Raw genomic sequence first — 21,691 nt, forward strand, 5'->3', positions numbered from 1 at the left:
TTGTCCCTGCCTGAATCTACTCCAATGTGACTGCCCCTGTTTGAATTTGCTAGATACCCATCCTCTACTCAATAAATCTTTTTTTGGTGTACTTCATCTGAACTGCCAAGTAATCAGATCCTGCACTACTCCGCCACCGAAAATTGAACATGTTTCAGCCAAGTATCAAGTTATCAACACACTGCCACCACCCCAACTGCTCACCGTGCTAGACTATACCAAGTGCAGAAACCTTTTATTCACTATCGGCTGAGTTTCCAGATTCAAGGCTTTCGCTAGCTCCATCCATGGCAGCCAGTATTGGGGCGAGTTCCTTTGCCGAAACACGCAGCTTCTCGGCATTTCTAAAACCCTTTCAGAACAATTCAAATAAAATTTGTCTAACTTACTTAGGATCTCGCTGCCACACCCGAAAATTTATTTGGGCCTGGTGGGTCCCTCGGTACTTGGCCGCTGCAGCTCTATGTCTCGCCTTCCTGGCATCTGCTTCTTCTGGTGTCTCATTTTGTCGCCGGTACTCCCTCAAACTGTAACAGCATGTGAGTGCCTTCCGCCCCATTCTTCGGCCACGTTATGACGTACCGTTGAGCTCTTTCCCAGGCCTTTCTTTGTAGAGCCTCTTGGTTTCTGCAGTTTTTTAGCCACTCAGGAGAAAGGTGTGCTCAGAAAATGAATGGGGCGCACCGATAATAATAAACGACACAGTGATCTTTGTGGTTGGGATGAGCTGCCTTACCCATGATCGCTTATGTGGGCTTGTCTCATCAAACCAATATATATATATTATCTGGTCTGAAGGGTCCACTGCGAGGGCCACGACTGTTGCAGATTCAGCCGCAGATATCCCCGTCAGATTCGGAAGGATCGTTTTTTGAGATCTCAAATGATTTCGCGAGATTTCGAGTGATTTCGCGAGAACTTAATGCTATCCACACTGGAACATGTAGAACGGTGTAGAACAGGACAATTAAATATCTAGAGGATAGCGGAGGTGACTATAGAATTTTATATATCATCCATTTGGTAGGAAGAAGAGTGTTGAAGCGTTGACTTGAGGCTCTCGCGTGATCTGCCTGGGTATTCTGCAGCCGAAGTTCATTAAGTAGCTAGTCTCTCAGTGCTCTCAGTTCTATTGTATACGTGCAAGCCATTCACCCATTAAGTTCATCTGCATGGATTCAAGGAAAATTAAGTAGCTAGTCTCTCAGTACTCTCAGTTCTATTGTATACGTTCAAGCCATTCACCCATTAAGTTCATCTGCATGGATTCAAGGAAAAGGGCATTGCAATATGTACATGCTAAATGGTATATACAGCTGCGTCGTGTTTACAGGGCTATTGAAATTCATTGATGGTGGAAAAAAGAGAGAGTCCAAACGCCAATCGATCACGACCTTCTTCAGCTGCTGCCTGCTGCTCCTCCTCAGACAGAGACGCAAGGTATTCGTCTGCCTTTTGGAACCCGTAATCAACCCACTGAAATGTCCCCCCAGCCGTATACTGCATAAAGGAATAGCGTTGCTCTTCCTTCTGAATCGAGGCGTTGGAATGGTCTAACAACGCCAAAGGAATAAAGATTGTGGATCCGGGGGGGAACTCAATGACCAATCCAAGGTCCCAGAGAACCAAGTGGCTGCCCTTTTTGTAGTCATAGTTACCAAGCGCCGTGATGGCACACCAGCCAAAGGGTAGGTTGGCGTGGTCGCGATGTCAATGGCATATGGTTTGCAGGCCAAAGTTGAAGGCACAGGTGGCAAAGACGCTGTTTTCAAAGTTACAGGTGAGGGTCTTGTCGTGGTCCAGGAGCTTCTGTAGGTGGTCGGCGTAGTAGGAGTGGAGCCTAGGTGCCCACGTGGCAAAAATTCCTGGCCGGAGAGGTGAGTATCACGTTGTGAGAGGGTGCTCTGTTTGCCTACCTGACGCATGTCCAGCCATTCGAACGAATGAGGGGTGTTTCAGGAGCCCAGAGAGAACTGCATCGTCGGGGGCATTGTGATGCAAAACCATGGGCCTAGTCTGTCCACCCCCATGTGAGATACCAACGTTACGTGCAAAGAAGGTCCCATGCCTATGCCGCCTATCCTCTTTTCCCCAGGACACCCCTCCTCGAGTTTCCTCCAGAGCAGTGGCAGCAGACTGATGCGTGTCTGGCCAATTGGAGGCATCAGAGCCGGCACAGAGCCCGATGTATCGACCACCTTCGTCGACGATGGGTATGGAGAATCTATTGGGTGGGGGTCAATAACGATCCATCGAATAGCAACGTGGAGAAACCTACGTGCCATCCCAAACGACCTTCTGCATCTTAAACCGCGACTGAGGCCCAACCAGCTGCTCAAGGGGAAACTTGGATGACGATTTGGGCCCAGGAAGAGCTATGTAGCCCGAAGACATGATGGGAATCGTGTCGCTGTTGTACTTTGTGAGGCGCGGTTTGGAGGACTTGACATGCTTCTTCACCGTAGCTGGGCGAGGCTTGTATGGATGAATTCGTTCCTGGCTTTCTAACTTTGCAGCCTCCCTCTCTCTTTCTCTTTTTCACCTCCGATCGGAGGTCTTATCAGTGCCCCCCTAATTCCTGCAGGAATCCGGTCATTCCGGCGGATTCCGGTGGATTCCGGAGGAATGAAATTTGGCAGGGAGACCTGCTATTTTCATCATTCCGGTGCCTTACCATTCCGGCGGAATTTGGGCATTCCGGAATTGACACCGGAATGTTCCGCGGAATTCGCAGGAACGGAATCCACCGGAATTCGTGTTGGCTTTGTTTGGTAACACAAGGGAAATAAACAAAGAATACAACCAAACAAACTCATTCCTTTCCACCCCCCACCCACATCCTCTTCTCTGCGACGTCGACCGCCCACCTACAACAACAGTGACGACAGCGACAACCACGACGACGCCACATCAGCAAACAACGGCCACGAAACAACCCCCTGCAACGCCGCCACGTCGCTATCGGTGACGTGGCAACGACGCAACGACGCCAAATGAGACGAGGACGCACAACGGGACGACGACGACGCACAACCGGACGACGCCGATGCAACGTGGCGACGTACCACGTCGTCTGACGGTGACGACGTGGTATCGTCACCGTCCGGTTGATTTGGGCCACCCAAGTGAGTAAACGGCCCCCTCACCGCCCCACTGCTCACCATCCAGGTGCCACGTCGACGTGGCAAGCCCCCTCGACCCCCAGTGCTCAATTTCCAGGTGCCACGTCGCACACCGCCCACAAACATGCCCCGCCGGCCATGAAAAAACGTGCAGCGCCCACGAACAACGCCCAGCGCCCAGCTCCACCATCCTACAGCTCAGCGACGAGCGCCCACGACAACGACCACGACAACGCAACAACGACACACGACGACGACGACACGCGACGACGACAACGAGACGACGACACGCGACAACGACAACGCGACAACGACGACACGTGAGGACAACGACAACGACAACGCGACGACGACAACACGTGAGGACAACGACAACGACAACGCGACGACGACACGCGACGTCGACAACGTGAGTCCCCACCACACTCTCCCCACTCCATCGGTCCCCCTTTCCACCACACACTCTCCTCACCACTCTTCCCGCCCCTCCCTCTACCACACACTCTCCCCATCACTCCCTCTGTGTCTCTACCCACCCCTTTCCTTCTCCATTGCCATGTCCCTTGCTCCTTCCTTGTCCCTACCCCCCCTCCTTGTCCCTACTACCTTTCCTTGTCCCTCTCCCCCTCCTTTAATATTACGTAGTAAAATACATGTTATGTCCTTATTAAATACATTATAATTTGACCTATGAACTTATTGCTTCACTAGATGTGGGTTCTATAAGGTACTAAGTTATCAGGATAAGCTTGGAGTTGAATAAATACAGATTCAGTCACATGATAAAAAGCTGATCAGAATATGGGGGTAAATTTACATGGTTTTTCAACCTTACTCTGTCCAGTCCTATTCCAGTGGAATTCCTGTGGATTCCGGTCCCATTCCTGTGGAATCCTGTTCCATTCCTGTGGAATCCTGTGGATTCCTGTGGATTCCTGTGGATTCCTGCAGGAATGGGAGGGGCACTGTAAAGTACTGTCCGATCGGCGTGGCCCTGGCGCTTTGCATGCGTGGGTCGGTTTGGTGGGCCAAGTTGGACAGGTGCCATAGACTGCGATGGCAGAGACTGCAGTGGCACGTTGTCGTCATTGGTCATGATGGGAAAAGCGAGCAATCGCGGTGATGACAATGGTGAGGTGGGTGGGGTAGAAAGAGGCGAGGATGCGGAGGAGGGAGGGAGAGAGTGCTCGGGAGAGGTAAGAGGTGAAGAGCCGAACAAATACATAAAACCCTCCTCAAGCTGGATGCTGTCGATGAGGAGTTTCGAGAAGCAGAATTGGTCATGGGGCAGTAGTACCGTCATCTTGAATGACATCAGGCCTGTAAAAAAGGTCAACGGTCTACCGAATGCTCAACGGAAAAAAGGCGCAGGGAAAAAAAAATTGCAGAATCAAGTGTATTCCCCGGGCGCGGAGTATTCACTGTCATCCACAAGGACACCCAGTCCTGAGTGGATTCCCTGGGCTCAGAGTATTCACTAGGAGTGGGTGGGGAAGGGGGCAAAAGGTACAAATGAGGCGCTCACCAGATTAACGGAACGTCTGGACACGTTGAAACATGTTATAAGTTGAGGATGGGGGCTGAAGGGAAGTGGCCAAAATTTGGAGAGTTCAACAAAAAACACGGTATGTGTATTTCACATGATTTGTCATGTGAATGTCACAGTCACTATAATCAGAGTACGTTCCAAGTACATACTGAGAAAATGTCCAATACCGCTCGTTTCAATCGTGGCAGAAACGCCAATGGAAGTCGCCCTTCCAAGCGCTGACAGACAGGCATCTATCATGACCGACTCCCGCTCAACGATGACTTGGATGTCATAAACTCCCGTGAAACTCAATTTAATACTTCTCATCGACTCGTCTCGGAGACACCACATACCGCTCAAATGGGGGAAATGATGTGGGTGGCTGACGATAATGAGTTTGGGCTGGACCCGGGATCAGAGTGGTACAAGGAAGCGATGGAGGGGGACGTGATGGAGGACAGAGGGCCGCCAGAGGTCCAGAAAAAGAAGAAGAAAGCCAGGAGCAGGCTATCAGTAAGCAGCCCTTCCACTTCCCTTCAAATTGCCTTTCTAATTTCCATCCAGAAGCGCCCACATCTCGTCTGGAAGGAAAGACATCGAACGGAGTACCTTGATGAGTTTATTCGATGGGAGGGCTGAGGGGATTTTCGATGGGAGAGGGCTTGCCCGGATTGTGTTGCTCACAGAGTTGCCTCACCTGGCACCCCTGACCATCGCTGTTCTGACTGCTGCCTACCTGACCTCGTATGCGCCTTGTGTTGTGTTCGACGCCACCGTTGTCTGCCGTTGCATCATATAGAGGTTCATCCAGTTTCACTCAGCCGTTCTTTCCATTAATTTACTGGGCCGTAGAAGTGGAGTGGTCATTACTTTATCAAGACAAGCCTGAAGAGCCTCAGGTTACGCATCCAGCTGAACCACACACGATTGACGTGCACCAATGCTGAGCCCTGCCACCAAGACCTTCGCATTCTCCATACAAACGGCATCCACAACGTGGCCTTCGACTATTGCAGCTGTTTATGCGCTGTGCCAAAGCACATTCAGCTCCTTTGGCATGGGCTTTATCCAGCCAGTCAAAAAATACCTAAGACTTGCGCCTCCTTCGCTCTTTTACAGCTACTCCATCTGCTCGCATTGACCACAAAGGGTTCGACTTACGACTTCTACCGGACGCTGGAGAAATTGACCAGCAACACAGGCCTCAGCATGCCAACTTCGAGATATCAGCCACTTCTGTGGATGGTTCTTCAATTTCGACACCTTAAGATGTTGAAGAGGGGAGGTGTGGGTCATGACCCGGCAGGGGTTGAGGGGGTGGGGGAGGGCGCTCTGGGCTTGAGCTGCCCCCACTGTCCTCGCCCAGGAGTCAACCTTCCTGATGGATGGGACAAGGCACCAGAATCTCTTAGGTATGTATGCACGGCGTTTAACAATGGGGCTGGTTCTGATTGATTTACAGGTTCTTATACTTTCTGACCTACTCCATGGATGCCAACTTTTGTCTCAAAAATCAGCTAGTGTCCTCCTTCTCCAGTGATCCAGGCCTGGGTATTGGGATGGCGTACATGGTGCCACGCGAAGGGTATGACTCCTATGTGTTGTCTTGGGCAAGTGATGCAGATGTAGGTGGTCCTTGCCCCACCTTTCTTTGATAACCCTAACAGCTACCCAGATAAGTACGTGTGTGGGCTTTCAAGCCCTGGCAAAGGCGAACTCTAAGTTTTCGAGGGGGCTGAGGTTTACAGGCGTGGGGGCCGTTTCATGTGCCCGCTCGGAGATGGTTCTTCCGACCTGCGTCAGGAACCTGCAGAAGGGGGAGAGGTATGTGCCTTTATTCATCCACATCATCCAACGATTAAATGTTTTCAGGTATGCCAATATGGACTACATATTTGGTAGGGCCATACACGATGTTTCCCCCAACATACCTGTGGTCGTGAGCTATGACATCGCGTGTCAATGGTTTGTAAACCTTTGAAAAAGGATGGACGACCACTGGCCTATGGATTTGCTGCCTGCCTCCCCTCTCGACATGCACCCACAGATCCCTGCTTTCCACGAGCCAGGCCATGGCCAGCGGAAACACCAAGAATATTCCTTCAAGCTCTCATGGGGGATGGGGCTCACGAATGGAGAGGGCTGTGAGCAAATATGGGCAGCAAATAACGCCTTGGGTAATGCTACGAAGATGCAGGGCCCTGGTTCACGTCAAGATGTTATCGACAACCATCTTGGCTTTTGGAATTGGCTAAAGTATTGTGGCATGGGTAAGAATTTCTTCAAAATCATTAAATTCACTGCTGACTCCATTGTACAGGTAAAACATTGATGAAAAAATATAGGACCGCCATCCGACAGAGAAACGTTCAGGTCGAAGGCCATCGAGGGTTCACCAACACCCTTCCAAAGGAATTGGCTGCTGAGTGGACGAAGCTGTGCAAGGATTGGGATAGGGCGACGTACACAAAGCAGGCAGAGAATCTGTTTATCACCCGCGGACTTTGTACATCTTTACGTTTATCTCACCCCCCTCCTTCCTGACATGGCTTCCTCGAACAGGCCTGACTGAGGCAGAAATTCAGAAGGAGTTTGCTGCAGAGGAGGAGTCGTTGCTTGTAGGCGGTGCACCTGCCCTCCACTCCACCACCATGTCCTCGTTCATGGTCTTAGCTTTGGATCTGGAGGATTCACAGTAGGTTTGTTTATTTTTAGTGCCTTAGGCAAAGCTGATTTCCTATTCAGGCAAAGACTCTGTGAGCTGGCAAAGTCACGAGAGAGTGGTAGGACGCCTGGCCAAGCGGCTTTGTTAACGGAGCTGCGTAATGTGTTACGCGCAAAGATTAAGCACTGGGAGCAGATACGAGGGGTGTACATGCCCGGGCTTCAGCGGCTACAGCTGGAGCAGGAAAGGACCAACAGCAAAACGCTGCGCGCAGGGCACTTCCAGCCACCCCCTGCATCTAATCACCCAGAACACGTCGACCTCTGGCTTCCCTCCTCCCTCTCTTCCCCGTCACACGTATCCGTCTGCAGCGCTCGCCTCATCGCCATAGAGGAGAAACTGAGGACGGAAAGTTTGCGTCATGTCCTCCGCGTCAAGAGCCAGATGATTCTGTTCAAGAACAAAACGTCAGGGGTCAGAGAGATGGTACGCAGTCTCGATCGGTCATTGATCAGGTACATGCTCGGGCATGGGCTGCAGCCGCCAAGTATCGCCTTGCTAGATTGGCAAAGCTTTCGCTCTCTGGCCCAGGTGCTTGGGAGAGCACTCTGCGTGTACTTCTGGACTCCGACATCCGTGCATACAGCGACCCAGAGAAGATGCGTGTGCCTGTGGGGTGGAGGGGAACATTGGAGCATGAGTCAGAGGAGGTGGAGGAATCAGGCCCATCAAACACGCAGGCACGGGAAATCGACCTTCGACCAGAAATTCGAGGCCGACGCGATGGAACAGGGGACACGCAGCGCACCCTCTCGTGGATATGGCAGATGGATGGCTTTGCTGTCAGTGGGGAGGATGCGGAGGACGACATTCTACGCTCGGAGTGGGCAAAGAGCAGGGCAAGGGCAAATAGGGCAGAGGAGGAGGTCCTTCTTGTTTGAGAGGAAATGAGAAGAACGTTGGAGTTTCTCAACTGGAAGGCACAATGGTGGGAGGAAAGGGGCAAGCTGAGAACTCCATCAGACAAGGACTGTCTGGAGGGCCTTCAGGCCTACTCAATGGAGCAGGCTGCTTTGCATAAGCAGCTCCACACAAGTTTCAAGGAGATATGGAGGCAGCCGTTAGAGGACGCAGAGGATGAGGAGGGGGAGGTGGTTGATGATGAAAGGGGGGGGGGGAATTGATGGGGATGATGATGAGGATGCCGAGGACAACAGTGAGGAGGGCGATGACGAGGAAGACGGGGATGACCCTGATGACGACGACAACGATTGATGGGAACACCTACAACGATGTCGAGGGCAAACAAAATGACTGCAATCAGGCCCAGGGAGCAGGGACAAACTGCAAGAAATGACGACCCTGACAACGATGGCGACGAGGGAAATGGACCCTGACGGCAATGACAATGAGGAGGGAGAGGACCCTGAGCACAACAACAAGGAGGGGAGGACCCTAATGGCGGTGAGGGCGGGGAGTGGACCCTGACGGCGATGGCAAGAGGGACCCTGATGTGGAGGGGGTATGGACCCTGACAGTGCCAACGTGGACCCTGGCAGCAATGACGAAGCCATTAGCACACTGTTCTGTAGTAGTTAGGCTCTGGTAGCTAACTAGCAGACTCGGCAGTTAGGGGAATTGATGCATCAGGTAAATGGTCAGTTAGGGTAATTGATACATAATTCTAGCAGCATAGGCTGTCCCACGCAATTCAAGCGAATCTGTGAAGCATTCACTCTGAACTTCTCGCATAGCTGAAGCCAAGAGGGAAGGAGGAGGCAAGAATGGGTGGATCTGGGATCAACACCCATGAGTGAGCAATGAGCAGTTACAAGATACTCAGCTGGCCCAACATGATTATGCATACTGTAGGAAGTACAGATATACAAAGCACTACATGTAGTGCAAGAGGATGGCAAGACTGCTGACAAGGTGGTGGTTCAAGACAAAAGATCAATATATTATGTAAGATATCCAAATCTAGCTATATACCACTGTTTGACTATGGCCTCTGGGCATTCCCTTCCAATCCTATATCACAGAATCAGGGCACAACGAGACAGTGAATCTTGAGCGCTTCAGGTCAGAATCTGTGAAGGATAAGCACAGAATCAAATCGCATGACGTTGGTAAGCAAATTTCACCCATCCTACGTGGAGGTTTGCCTAACGCAACGTCTACTATTGGTCAGTTGGGAGAAAAGTCACCTCCGCCGCTTGAGAACCATCCTTCAGACTTGAACGACCCATCTCCACAGACACCATTTACTTGGGCACAGCCATCACACTCAGTTTGCCTTGATCAACCTGCTTTCTGCGAGTTGTCGTTTCAGCCGCTTGCGCCAAGTCAACGCAACGGCAGACGGATTTTGAATGCACAGATTCTGAGGTGATGATAATGGAGGGTCAGAAGGGAAAGACACAGGCTTTTGGTACGCACAAGCAACACAGTTCACACCAAGGTTTCGCCCATCCTGCCAGTGCAGAAGGAACTTCGGCACAGTCCCAATCAGACTTGATTTCCACCAATCAACTTAATTCCTGCGTCCTGCCTCATCAAGTTGGCACGCCACCTCGCCAGCTGTCTGAACACAAGCCCACAATGACCTCCGATCATCTCAAGGCTCTGCCTCTCACGGAAGCAGGGCAGGACAGTAAGGACGTTACCGAGGACTTGCAAAACACTAGTACGTATCCTGATGCTGCCTGCCACGTTGAACCTCCTCATTCAACGTATATCAGGCTATCCACGGACTGCTTATCCTCTGTGCAAGAATCGAACACACCAGCTCCGGCCTACGACATCCGCCACAACGTGAATTTGGAATACGTCGATTCTGGGGGGGAAATCCTTGTAGGAATAACTAGTAGTCATTACTGGAGTCTTCCCTATCCTTCATGCATAGTGATTCCATCACCACCAACAAGTATACGAAGCTTTGTTACCGCTTCACCTGAAAAGGTTCAGAGGTTCATTAGAATTCAAAATCAACATGTTTCGTACGAAGAAGGTCATAACACGGTCAACCACAGTCTTGTTGCTACTGCTAGCGCTACCCCCTCAGTCTCGCTCATTCATTCACCCCTGGACCTAATCTCCATTGGCAATGCCAACATAATCCCATTCAGCTTTCCTATACCAACGGCTCACTCAGATGTAAGCACTGTCATAACGGATTCTACGACGAACTTACGGGATGTGAGTGATCTCATTTATTGTCTACTATCCCCCAACATGAGCCTCAGCCGCCAAAGCACTCAGGTCGTGCCTTTGACTTCCGTATCGACTACGGGAGATCTTTACTCAAATACATTTGTCGATCGACACGATCCCTACGTCCTAAAGCCCCAACTCGTCTTTGTTCAGACATATCAATGTTGTGTCTCAGCTCATGAATGATGTAAATCCGCCCCAAAGGCCACGATGATGCTCAATCATTGCAAGTCCCTGGATCTTGCAAAGTTGGAGAAGATGTTACTGTCCGGGTTCAGGATGGTAGTGCTCACATTGCTGGCCAGGTCAAACTTTCTGACACAAATTCTATCAGCTTATCTGCGGAGCTTCAGTCATCGATACAAGATTCTACAGCCCTCTGATGCTTCTGACAATAGGATTGTGGGTATTCAACCATCCAATAACAGGTCTCGCAAGCTCAGTGAGACAGAGCCAATGGACTCTTCTATTCAGACACCCAACACTCACCCTAACCATGATTCGCAAAGCCTCACTCATCGTCTATGAGAAATTCCAACGAACGTATTGAGGGTGAAGGATGAGAAGAGCACGAAAGGCCATGTAGAAAAAACTCTACCCATTTTCTGTGCAGAAAGTCATGGTGTGTACGTTGCCAAGGACGTCCTCAGAATGGGATGTACTAATGCAGCCAATCCTCAAAAGATGTTTGGCGGGTCAACTGCAGAGCCACCATCACCTACAAGCCTCCCTTTCTTTTCGTGCAGATGCCCTTTGAACACACTATCATCACTATCATCCGAGGTGGATATCTACAAGCTACTCCACACAATTAAAGAACACCCGTTTACACTGAACACTTCGACTATCGGTGGAATTACCAGTTTGCCTTTGCCTTCCCCATCTTCTCTGGCTCTCTCGCAGCACCAATATCCAGAATCCTCAGGAAATGCCATAATGATGGATCCGGCACGCAGCATCCATGAATCAGTGGTAGAGGAGATAGAGATCATCTCAGAGGAGCTTGGTAAGCAAAAACTCCATGTTTCGTGCGAAGACATTCCTCACATACTAGTTGATTGTAGTGAGCAGTTGTTAACTGTGACTGTGCAGGTCTCTTCGATTGCTGAGCTTTGGGATCTTTGCAAGTCCATGCCTAACGGAGCGCTCAAAATTCCCAACGTCACGGTGGGTATCAGTAGTCCGATGCTACAAACCTCGCATGTAGACCATCTGTCTCTGGGCCCTCCAGTTGTCAAATCCTCAAAACTACACAACTTTCTGCCGAGCGCCAAACACATCAGCATGGGCTTGCTCGATCCTTTCACCGATCCACAAGGCAGAAGACCAGCACGTGATGCTAGGGGGGCAGAGAACCTACAGAATGTCAGTATACCTTCTGATCCTGTCCCCCATGCCGAAACCCTTGACGAAGGTCCTATCAGCTCTGCTGCTAGCTGTTCTTCATCCCGGCGACAAGAATCTCGCCCACCAGCCTTCACTTGCGGTATTCACCCTTCCTTGAATGGGGAGAGCATCAATTCTGGGGGGGAAACTTTGGGAGAGACTCTCGAACATTGGAAGTCCTCGTCCACGCCTTTGGTTCTGCTGTCGTACAGTAATCCTTGTCGTCACTCAACTCTTTCACCCGTTACGTTGTTTCTGATCTTGCCAACTCCAGGTGGTCCAAGCTATCCCGATGTGCATCATAACGGACGCTTGAATCGACAAGTGCCAGAGTCATTCTATGATGAATATTGTAGCCCCATCGAACAGCCCCATACAGGAATTCAAGTTCGCATCGTGATGTTGGAGCACAGGGACATCATCGACAAAGTAAGTAGTGCTAATACTAGTGAAGCCACGCATATCTTGCATTCCTTACCCTCTATCATTCTGACCTCTTCGTCGTCGCAATGTTTCAGCACAAATGACATCAATGTCACAGAACAACCTGGAAACCAGGTCTTGCACGTCGAGGTACTCGCGGTTTCAGGCCTACAGTACGCTTTTCTACTACGCCACCATACTATATCAAGGTCGACCTCAGGGTACCCCATAGCGGACTCATGGATAGCCTCGCCTCCCCTGTTCCATCTAACACTGACATTCATTGCCATACTATTGGCATCCGTTAGCTACCGTACTGAGGTCCAAATTATCACAAGCATTGAAGGCTTCTCGTACCTCAGTTCTCCAACCTCGGGGGGGATATCAGCATGCAGGACAATCTAGGATTGTATTTGAATTTTAGCAAAGACATATCCCAAACAGAAATTCATCGCACGGCGCCTTCAGTGTCCCTTCCATCTCCTATACACTTTTCTCCGTTTTCAACAGTGTCGCGGCTCTCCTCTCCAAGTCCGCCATTCCCTCAGATATTAAGTTTACATTCATCCAACATGAACTTGGCCAAACACAACACAGATCCTACTAGGGAGAAGGGCAGGCATATAAGCAGACTAAAGGCAGTCCTCACACTCTACTTATTCACGCTCTACGTACTGGCATGCCTACCATATATTGATACCACACGCTTCAAGTTCAATTTCAACTCACTCTTTCCTGATCACCACCCGTCCTCATCAACTGACATTCTATCAGTGAAATCATCAATACACCTGGTACTTTCCCACTCTCTGCAGCTCACTTGGATTGGCACATCCCAATTCCATCCTCTGATGCTCAACTCAACGCCTACCAAACCACCCAAGAGGGATATCAGTCATGTCACGCAATGTCGCCGTACACAACTCCAACCAAACCTGTCAACGAAACAGTCTCAAGGAACAAACTGGTTTATGTCTTGGCATCCAGAACAATCCTGTGTATATTCCAACTTGCCAAGGAGCTGTGGTGAGAATCAGGACACTGATCTGTCCTTCAGAACAGAGGGCACCATCGGACAGCACAAACAATCATCAGCTAGCAACAAATTCACATTTACATCAAATGAAACATCAGTACACATGATTTCCTCTATTACAGGACAGAGTTGGTTCTTGTTTGACTATGGTGCAAGATATTTTAGGGCTATGTCAGACACCTTTTGGACTTGTCAAACTGTACTATACTGTACTATTTCGACCTTGTGTTCATGTCACGCATCACAAATAGTTTTGAACTGAACACCTATGGAACTGTCACTAGTCATGACAGGTAGTGAACACTTGGTAAAATGAGTATAATAAATGGATTTTTTTTTGCCCCAAGCACTTTTTCGAACAAGAACAATGTTCTAGGATAGTTGTATCATATCAGTAATCCTCCCAGTCCTCCCATTTGCCCTTGCCAGTGTAAACCTTACGTGCGTGCTTGGTACAATGACCTCGGCCAAGTATTGGCTCAGGAATGTCAATGGAAACCTCTTCAATGGTTGGAGGTCCTCACCACTTAACCATTTGCCTGAGTTATAATGTAACATAGTCATCCTGAATACTTACATTACTATTGGCTACCATTACAATTATAATATTTAGAAATAATTGAACACTTCAAGTTTTCATGAACACTTTTGCCACTGTTACACATCACAAACACCTGTGAACACCTGTTTCTGTGAACACCGTAGGTCACGTGTCACACCCCATGAACACTAGGTCGAAATAGTACAGTACTATGGAATTCAGATTTCAGTAGCTAAATTGTTTCTAACAGGGTATGTCAAAAGCAGAGGACAGGGGGGGATATGTTATGGTACTGCTCATACCATGACATTCACATGTGTTTCAAGCCTGTGTCCTCTACTTCTGACACTTAGAAGTTAGTATTGACTTGGTATTGACTTTGATGAGTGTAATGTTTGGCAAGCAAGGTGCAACCAAACAACTTAGCTTCTTGACTCATGTGCAAGTCATACTGACTCATTGGCATTGGAACATTGTAGAATGGTGTAGAATATCCCATGTATATAAATACTGCCTCTCTGAATGCAAGAGAGCCATCTCTTAACTTTACCCCACTTTACTCTCATACTTGAGAACTGCTGTAAGCACAATCAGTACTTGTAGGACAAGGTAAGGCTTCGCGCTACCCAGTCTGAAGCTGTCCTAAGATCATTATGCTTCGTGCTAACATCACATTTGATTAAAGACTCGCTCTAATCATTCGGCAGTCTGGTACTCAAGTTCTTACTTGGTTTCAAAGTCTCCTTTAACTTCAAAGATACTTACAGAACCCCACGGTCCTGCTTGTCTCTTCTTTGGTAACCCTTTGTATTCAATTTCTACGGACTACTTGTATACTCATAGGGGTACACCAAAGATTACAAGCCGTATCGTAACAACCAGCGCTCTGTAACCAAGTCTATTCATATGTTGTTTGCATTGTTTCTGATATACAAAGGCTACTGGGTGTACGGCACTATGTAGCTGGTCATTATTTGAACCAAAATGGCAGTAGTGATCAGGAAGCATCAGGTGGTATTGTGTATTATGAGATAGGTATATATATATACATTCAAACTTCTAGCCTAATCATGAACAAAGGAAGTGTGTAACACATCTACTACCTGGAGATGAGGAGAGCACATGGAGAGCAAGGGGGGGTGTGAGTATGACGAACGCCAATAAGAGATGAGGAGAGTAAGCACTGCCTGTAGATGACGAGAGAAAGGGGTGGGGTAGGGTGAGTACAATGAACACCGATGATAGACGAGGAAAGCCAATAAAAGATGAGTAAAGTGCGCACTGCCACAAGAAAGGGGGAGGGGGGAGTATGACAAACATCGATAAAAGACAAAAGACACTGCCTGGAGATGAGAGAAGGGGGGGTGAATACGACGAACATAGATGAGGGAGGTTGAAAGTACGCACAGACATGCTACACATACTTGAGGGTAATGGTCAGCACTGCCTGTGGATGAGACAGCAAATGGGATGTGAGTACAGCGGACGTGAATGAAGACAGATGAAAGCACGCACATGGAAACAAGGAGAGAAAGGGGGGTGAGTGTGAGTACGGCTAATACAGATGAGGGTGAATGCACACACAGACTAGAGATGAACAAACAAAGGGTTGTGAGTGTGGAGAACATGGATGAAGAAGAATGGGATGCACTGACTGGAGATGAAGAGGACTTGGATGGAAAGACTTCCGAGTTGGCGACATGGTGGGAAGGAAGAACATTGGAATTCCGTGTTGGGGAATTCAAAAATCAACATTGTCACATGGTGTCGGAGTTTCAACAGACTTGAATGAATTGCAAACCAACCTGTCATTGCTCGCTCTCTCTTTCAAATCTTTGGCCTCTTCCCCTCTCAGCCCAAACTCTCCCGCCTTCCAATCCCCGTTCGCCCATCTGGGTTCCACTGTTCCAGAGCCAGCGCACATATCAACCGTATATGTGCCAGCCTCATGACGTATTTGTGCGACTCTTCAACTGACGACAACAAGGACGACCTGCATGATGCAAGGGAATGGAAGGAAGGCGGCTTGGTCTCACAGTGAGGAGTTATCAACGTCATCGTGTCCTTCAAGTGGTAAGCCCCAAATGTCGAAACATCACTCTCATCTCACTGACTGTTCACAATCATCGCCAGTGCGCATTCGTCTTTCCTCTGGCCAAGATAATAAGGAGCTGCCCCCTTGCTCCAAAATTCGGCCACAGGATGCCTGATACTTGGACATTATCTACAGTTCTTGATGTCGCAACAAACTTTTATATCAATCCCTACCTTTGCCATCACGACTTTTTCCTTCTACAATATTTAGTTGATCTTGATGTATCTTGGAGAGCTTTATTCCTATTTTGCTCTTCTTAACTACTACTCCTTATGGGCTTGAGTTATTTCTTCTACCAAAGCTACAGGTTCCCGGTGAAAGAATATGGGGACTACTGACACTTGCCGAACAGATATTGGAACTACTGACACTTGCTGGACAGCTACTCAGGCAATGTACATGCAAGGCCAACTACCCAGACACACTGTGGCTACTCTGTGCTACAGCGAAGGACCAAAAAGTACTAGCGCAATGGATTTTGTCGAGAAACTACTCATAAATTCAGTGTTTCCTGATGATGAGGCCATTGCAAAGCTGCTGATAGAGAAGGGGGCAGATGTAAATGCACAAAGAGTAGGGTATGGAAATGCACTCCAGATAGCATCAACTCAAGGCCATGAGGCCATTGCAAGGCTGTTGAAAGAGAATGGTGCAGATGTAAATATGATGGTGTCAAATTATGGCATATGAGTGATTCATCATCATCATCAGATGATCAGATAGCTAGGATGCTGAAATCTCTCTATGAATGTTATAATGGCATTATTTTTGTATAAAGAAACATTGAGATGAAGTTTTGTGACTTGAATGGCCAAGTATGACATTTCAAGATCCACTATTGAAGTAAATGTAGCTAGAGAACAATGTAATGTTTGAAAGCAGTTTTATGTGGTTTTCTTGCCCTTTCTGTCTTGAACAGAGAAGTTTCCATATTTGGACCACATGCACTAGACCCTGAAATTAGCTTTCTTCAATTTCATCACTAACAGTGAGCACAATTGCTATTTTCCCCTTCTTTTCAGGCTATATTTCATGCAGATTTTCTTATTTGACAGTATACACTGCACCTTGAGAATAGTATATAACATCAGCAATGGTCAGGTATTTATTTATTTATCATCAACATATCTGGTTTGTACTTTGAAGCTATGTACACTCTTATGACATGTTGTTCAACTTTTGACTCACCATTTGATCACACACCTATAACTTTGGTTTTTCTTCATCCAAGCATTCTGAAATTTTGCACGATTATAGAAGGGCATGTATCTCAAATTTTCATGTAGGTTTTGTACTGAATGGTTGTGCTTGAATTTGTTGAAGCCAATATCCCAATTTCCGAAATTGGTGTATTGTTAGTGTGCAGGGCAGTTAGTAGGAATCACCCACCAACACTGAGAGCCCCGAACATACAAACAGGCCATAGTTGATGGTGCCTGCTGATGGGCCGATATGAGACAATAACCTAGTATTGATGAATTGGCCAATGTCATCCCCACTGTTGAGGTAGCGAAGGGTCAGCCAGCAACGTAAATTTTAGCACAGCAGGATCAGCAGGAAGTAAACCTGGAGAGAGGTAGGTGGTATATCGGCTGATGGAGGATAGCTATGCAAGGTCGGCTGACAGTTTTGAATGTTCCTGGGTTCATGATCAGCCGAGAGCCTTAAATTCTGATGTGAGGGGTCAGCTGGTGGGGTTCACATTATTGTAGTTACGGTTCAGCTGATTAGTTGAGCGAATAGTGTTTGAAAGTCCGGTTCAGTCCGGTTTTTTGATGCCCAGGGGCGTTAACCGTAACCGTAACCGGTCTGCCTTTTCGCCAGAAGTCAAAAGACCAGACCGGACCGCAAAAAGACCGCAGACCGCGGTTTTTTGCGGTCTATAGACCGGTTTCGGTCTGCATCAGTTTTAACCGGTTTATGACCGGTCTTTAGGCCAATATTTTAAAATTATGAATCGGTAAATTTATTAACATCTCTAATAGCTTCAAAACGAGCCCAAGAACGTTAAATCCCGTTAGGTATTGGTGCTTCTATAAAATAAGTCTGGTACATCTATTATTCCCAAAAGTAATTTACATTTTAATTCATATCTCTCTCGTTTTTTTACCAAATCGTACGTTCTTGGGTGCGTTTTAAAGGGTATTTAAGGGGCTACAAAAAACCGGTCCAAACCGGTCAAGACCGGTTCACGTTAACCGGTCTTTTTGCGGTCTTTACATTTCAAAAATAAAAGACCGTAACCGCAGGTCCGGTCTTTTGCGGTCTTGGTCCGGTCTGGTTACAGTCTTTTTCCAGTCACGAGACCGGACTTCCAAACACTATGAGCGAATGGATACAGCTACCCAGTCGGCCAACGAAAGTGGACAATTCATAAGCTCTGGATCAGCCAGCTTTTTACCCCTTTTCTAGATGGATCGGTATCTGTTTTCCCCTTTGCTTTTATTTTAGGCAGCCAAGCATGGTTGCTTGAACCAGACCTGGTCATTCCTGCTTGGTCTATAGGCCAATTCACTTGTCCAAGACAACATTGGTCAGATATTTTACAGCAGCCGATGGTCAGGACCGGGGTTCAAGTTCCAAAGGTGATATCGTTTCTACAGGGCATTCAGTAGATACGCTATGGAACCATAACAATAGAAATTGACAATTGTCCCAATAAGTCATAGGGCTACCCCAATGGGCCCAATTACAAAAGACATTATGATACTATACATTGGCCCAACAACATGACAATATGTATATTTGATTGTTGGGCCCAACGACGGTGCCACAGTCCAAGCTAAGGGTTTATAGATTGGCCACATGGCTTAAATGGGGGTAATTTTGGCCGTTGATATATGACGGTATTAAGGTACCATTGATAGTTGGGCCCAATGAAGGGAAATCGTTAAGGGAGATGGTTGGGCCCAATGGCCCAATTATTAAGCTACGGTTGATGGTTGGGCCTAATGTAAGGTATTTGTTAAGGGAACAGGTTGGGCCCAATGGTAAAATTTCAATGCTATGGCTTGTAAGTTGGGCCCATGCCATGATATAGGCTATAGTTCATAGGTTAGCCCAATGATTATTTGAATTTTGCGGGTGTGGGCTTTGGTCCGGTAAACCTGCAGGTCTGCTCCTGTTCCATTGGACCCACGGCCGCACAATTGTGCAATTACACCCGCGGGTTGGCTATTGTGCAGTTACCCCCATGGGGTAGCTCATGTTCCGTTACCCCTGCAGGTTGCCATGCGGGCCAGATCATGTTCCGTTACCCCCGCGGATCAACAATTGATCCATTACACCCTCGGGCTGGCTGTTGTTCATTACCCCCACAGGGCAGCTCTTGTTCCGTTAGCCCCGTGGGTCGCCACACAGGCCAGATTATGTTCCGTTACCCCACGGGTCGACAATAGGTCCATTACACCCACGGTATCTTATTCCGTTACACCCACGATGTCCAGCTCTTGTTCCCTTAGACCTGCGGAACCTTCTTCCGTTTGGCCCGCGGGTTTCCAATTACAGCCATGGACCATTTGTGGCTCACCCGTGGGTCTCTGATTACACCCATGGATTACCTGCTGCTCGTTACACCTGTGGCCACCCACGGACCACCTGCTGCTCCTTGACCAATTGGCCCTCTTCCATCAGCCCCCCACCCATGGGCCACGTTTGCAGCTGGCCTGCAAAATGGACCAACAATTGTGCCTTTACATTCACAGACCGTTATTCCGTTACACCCGTGGACCAGCAATAGTGCCATTACATCCACGGATGAGCTCTTGTTCCATTACACCCACGGGCTGTGCTCTCATCCGCGGACCTGCTCTTGTTCTGTTACCCCCGCGGACCAACAATTCTTTTATCCGTGGACCGACGGATTACCTACCACTCCGTTACATCTGCGGACACCCACGGACCACCTGCTGGTCCTTAAACAATAGGCCCTCTTCCATCAGCCCCCCACCCGTGGGCCACATTTGCAGCTGGCCTGCAAAATGGACCAACAATTGTGCCTTTACATTCACAGACCATTATTCTGTTACACCCGTGGACCAGCAATTGTGCTGTTTCATCCACGGACGAGCACTTGTTCCATTACACCCATGGGCTGCGCTCTCATCTGCGGACCTGCTCTTGTTCTGTTACCCCCGCGGACCAGCAATTCTTTTATCTGCGGACCGACGGATTACCTACCACTCCGTTTCTGCGGACACCCATTGTTGCTGTTGGACCCATGAGCCAACAGGTCTTCTGTGGCACCCATGGGCCACACCATTTGTTAAGCCCATTGGTCCATTACATCCACGGGCCACCAGCTAGAGCTCCACGGACATGAACATCTGGATTTGTATTTAACATGCTGAATGTCATTGCCCCGAAAATGTGGCTGAAAGAATGTCCGGATTTGTGATTAACTTGGTGAACATCAATGATCCGAAAATGCGGCCGAAAAAACATCCGGATTTGTATTAGTGCAACAATGTCCGAAGTTTCAGATGTAATTTTGACATGGACCAGACAATCCCCCTTGGAATGCTCTGAAGTCCGAAATTTTTTATATTACTTCCATCCGGATATAATAATCCCCATAGACTGCACCAATGTCCGAAATTTTGGATGTAATTTTGACAGGGGCCAGACAACCCCCATGGAATGCTCCAATGTCTGAAATTTATACTTCAAGTACCTGAAAATGCGGTCACAAAAACATCCGGATTTGTATTTAACATGCTGAATGTCATTACCCCTAAAATGTGGCTGAAAAAATATCCGGAGTTGTAGTTGACTTGGTCAATGTCACTGCTCCGAAAATGCGGCCGAAAAAACATCCGGATTTGTATTTAACATGCTGAATGTCATTGCCCCGAAAATACGGCCGAAAAAATGTCCGGATTTGTGATTAACTTGGTGAACATCACTGATCTGAAAATGCGGCCGAAAAAACATCCGGATTTGTATTAGTGCAACAATGTCCGAAGTTTCGGATGTAATTTTTACATGGACCAGACAACCCCCCGCGGAATGCTCTGAAGTCCGAAATTTTTTAAGTTACTTCCATCCAGATATAATGATCCACATAGACTGCACCAATGTCCGAAATTTCGGATGTAATTTTGACAAGGCCAGACAACCCCCATAGAATGCTCCAATGTCCGAAATTTAGTACTTCAAGTACCCGAAAATGCGGCCAAAAAAACATCCGGATCTGTATTTAACTGAATGTCATTGCCCCGAAAATACGGCCGAAAAAATGTCCGGAGTTGTAGTTGACTTGGTCAATGTCACTGCTCCGAAAATGTGGCCGAAAAAACATCCGGATTTGTATTTAACATGCTGAATGTCATTGCCCTGAAAATGCGGCCGAAAAAATGTCCGGATTTGTGATTAACTTGGTGAACATCACTGATCCGAAAATGCGGCCGAAAAAACATCCGGATTTGTATTAGTGATTAACTTGGTGAACGTCACTGATCCGAAAATGCGGCCGAAAAAACATCCGGATTTGTATTAGTGCAACAATGGCCAAAATTTCGGATGTAATTTTGACATGGACCAGACAACCCCCCACGGAATACGTTGATGTCCGAAATTCTAGACTACAAAACTTTGTAGTGTCTGCTTTTTAGACTACACAATTTTGTAATGACCAGTTGAACTCAGGCAGAACTCTCTCAATTCTTAACCGATTGGAGT

General features: G+C 48.0%; 5 protein-coding genes across 5 annotated transcripts in view; 3 read left to right on the forward strand and 2 right to left on the reverse strand.

Moving 5' to 3' along the window:
• Window positions 1-740, reverse strand: part of LACBIDRAFT_332548 (uncharacterized protein) — a gene marked incomplete at both ends in the record, with an annotated part of 1,839 nt that extends 1,099 nt beyond the window's left edge. The window contains 5 exons of the mRNA XM_001887117.1: window positions 205-208; window positions 244-344; window positions 390-527; window positions 583-627; window positions 685-740. Coding sequence (XP_001887152.1) covers window positions 205-208; window positions 244-344; window positions 390-527; window positions 583-627; window positions 685-740 — 344 coding nt within the window. The remainder of the gene's footprint in view (window positions 1-204; window positions 209-243; window positions 345-389; window positions 528-582; window positions 628-684) is intronic.
• A 595-nt stretch (window positions 741-1,335) lies between these two features.
• LACBIDRAFT_332549 (uncharacterized protein) lies at window positions 1,336-2,394 on the reverse strand (the record flags this gene model as incomplete). Its single annotated transcript, XM_001887118.1, has 4 exons — window positions 1,336-1,638; window positions 1,659-1,840; window positions 1,917-2,224; window positions 2,279-2,394. 4 exons carry the CDS (start codon window positions 2,392-2,394, stop codon window positions 1,336-1,338), a joined length of 909 nt encoding a protein of 302 aa, XP_001887153.1.
• Window positions 2,395-3,046: 652 nt separating this feature from the next.
• Window positions 3,047-3,848, forward strand: LACBIDRAFT_332550 (uncharacterized protein; the record flags this gene model as incomplete). Its single annotated transcript, XM_001887064.1, has 3 exons — window positions 3,047-3,125; window positions 3,320-3,531; window positions 3,834-3,848. The coding sequence occupies 3 exons, from the start codon at window positions 3,047-3,049 to the stop codon at window positions 3,846-3,848; spliced, it is 306 nt and encodes a 101-aa protein (XP_001887099.1).
• Window positions 3,849-5,025: 1,177 nt separating this feature from the next.
• On the forward strand, window positions 5,026-8,259 carry LACBIDRAFT_332551 (uncharacterized protein; the record flags this gene model as incomplete). Its single annotated transcript, XM_001887065.1, has 10 exons — window positions 5,026-5,166; window positions 5,773-6,065; window positions 6,116-6,278; window positions 6,329-6,477; window positions 6,526-6,592; window positions 6,701-6,923; window positions 6,974-7,159; window positions 7,216-7,348; window positions 7,399-7,804; window positions 7,834-8,259. 10 exons carry the CDS (start codon window positions 5,026-5,028, stop codon window positions 8,257-8,259), a joined length of 2,187 nt encoding a protein of 728 aa, XP_001887100.1.
• Window positions 8,260-8,689: 430 nt separating this feature from the next.
• LACBIDRAFT_332552 (uncharacterized protein) lies at window positions 8,690-13,520 on the forward strand (the record flags this gene model as incomplete). The annotated part of the gene is made up of 11 exons (XM_001887066.1): window positions 8,690-8,782; window positions 9,073-9,131; window positions 9,401-9,504; window positions 9,651-10,004; window positions 10,092-10,516; window positions 10,907-10,973; window positions 11,145-11,157; window positions 11,278-12,346; window positions 12,476-12,513; window positions 13,115-13,366; window positions 13,499-13,520. 11 exons carry the CDS (start codon window positions 8,690-8,692, stop codon window positions 13,518-13,520), a joined length of 2,496 nt encoding a protein of 831 aa, XP_001887101.1.
• Between the last annotated feature and the right edge of the window lie 8,171 nt (window positions 13,521-21,691).

This window comes from Laccaria bicolor, genomic scaffold (assembly GCF_000143565.1).
Source record: "Laccaria bicolor S238N-H82 LACBIscaffold_42 genomic scaffold, whole genome shotgun sequence".
In the NCBI taxonomy this organism is placed as follows: Eukaryota; Fungi; Basidiomycota; class Agaricomycetes; order Agaricales; family Hydnangiaceae; genus Laccaria; species Laccaria bicolor.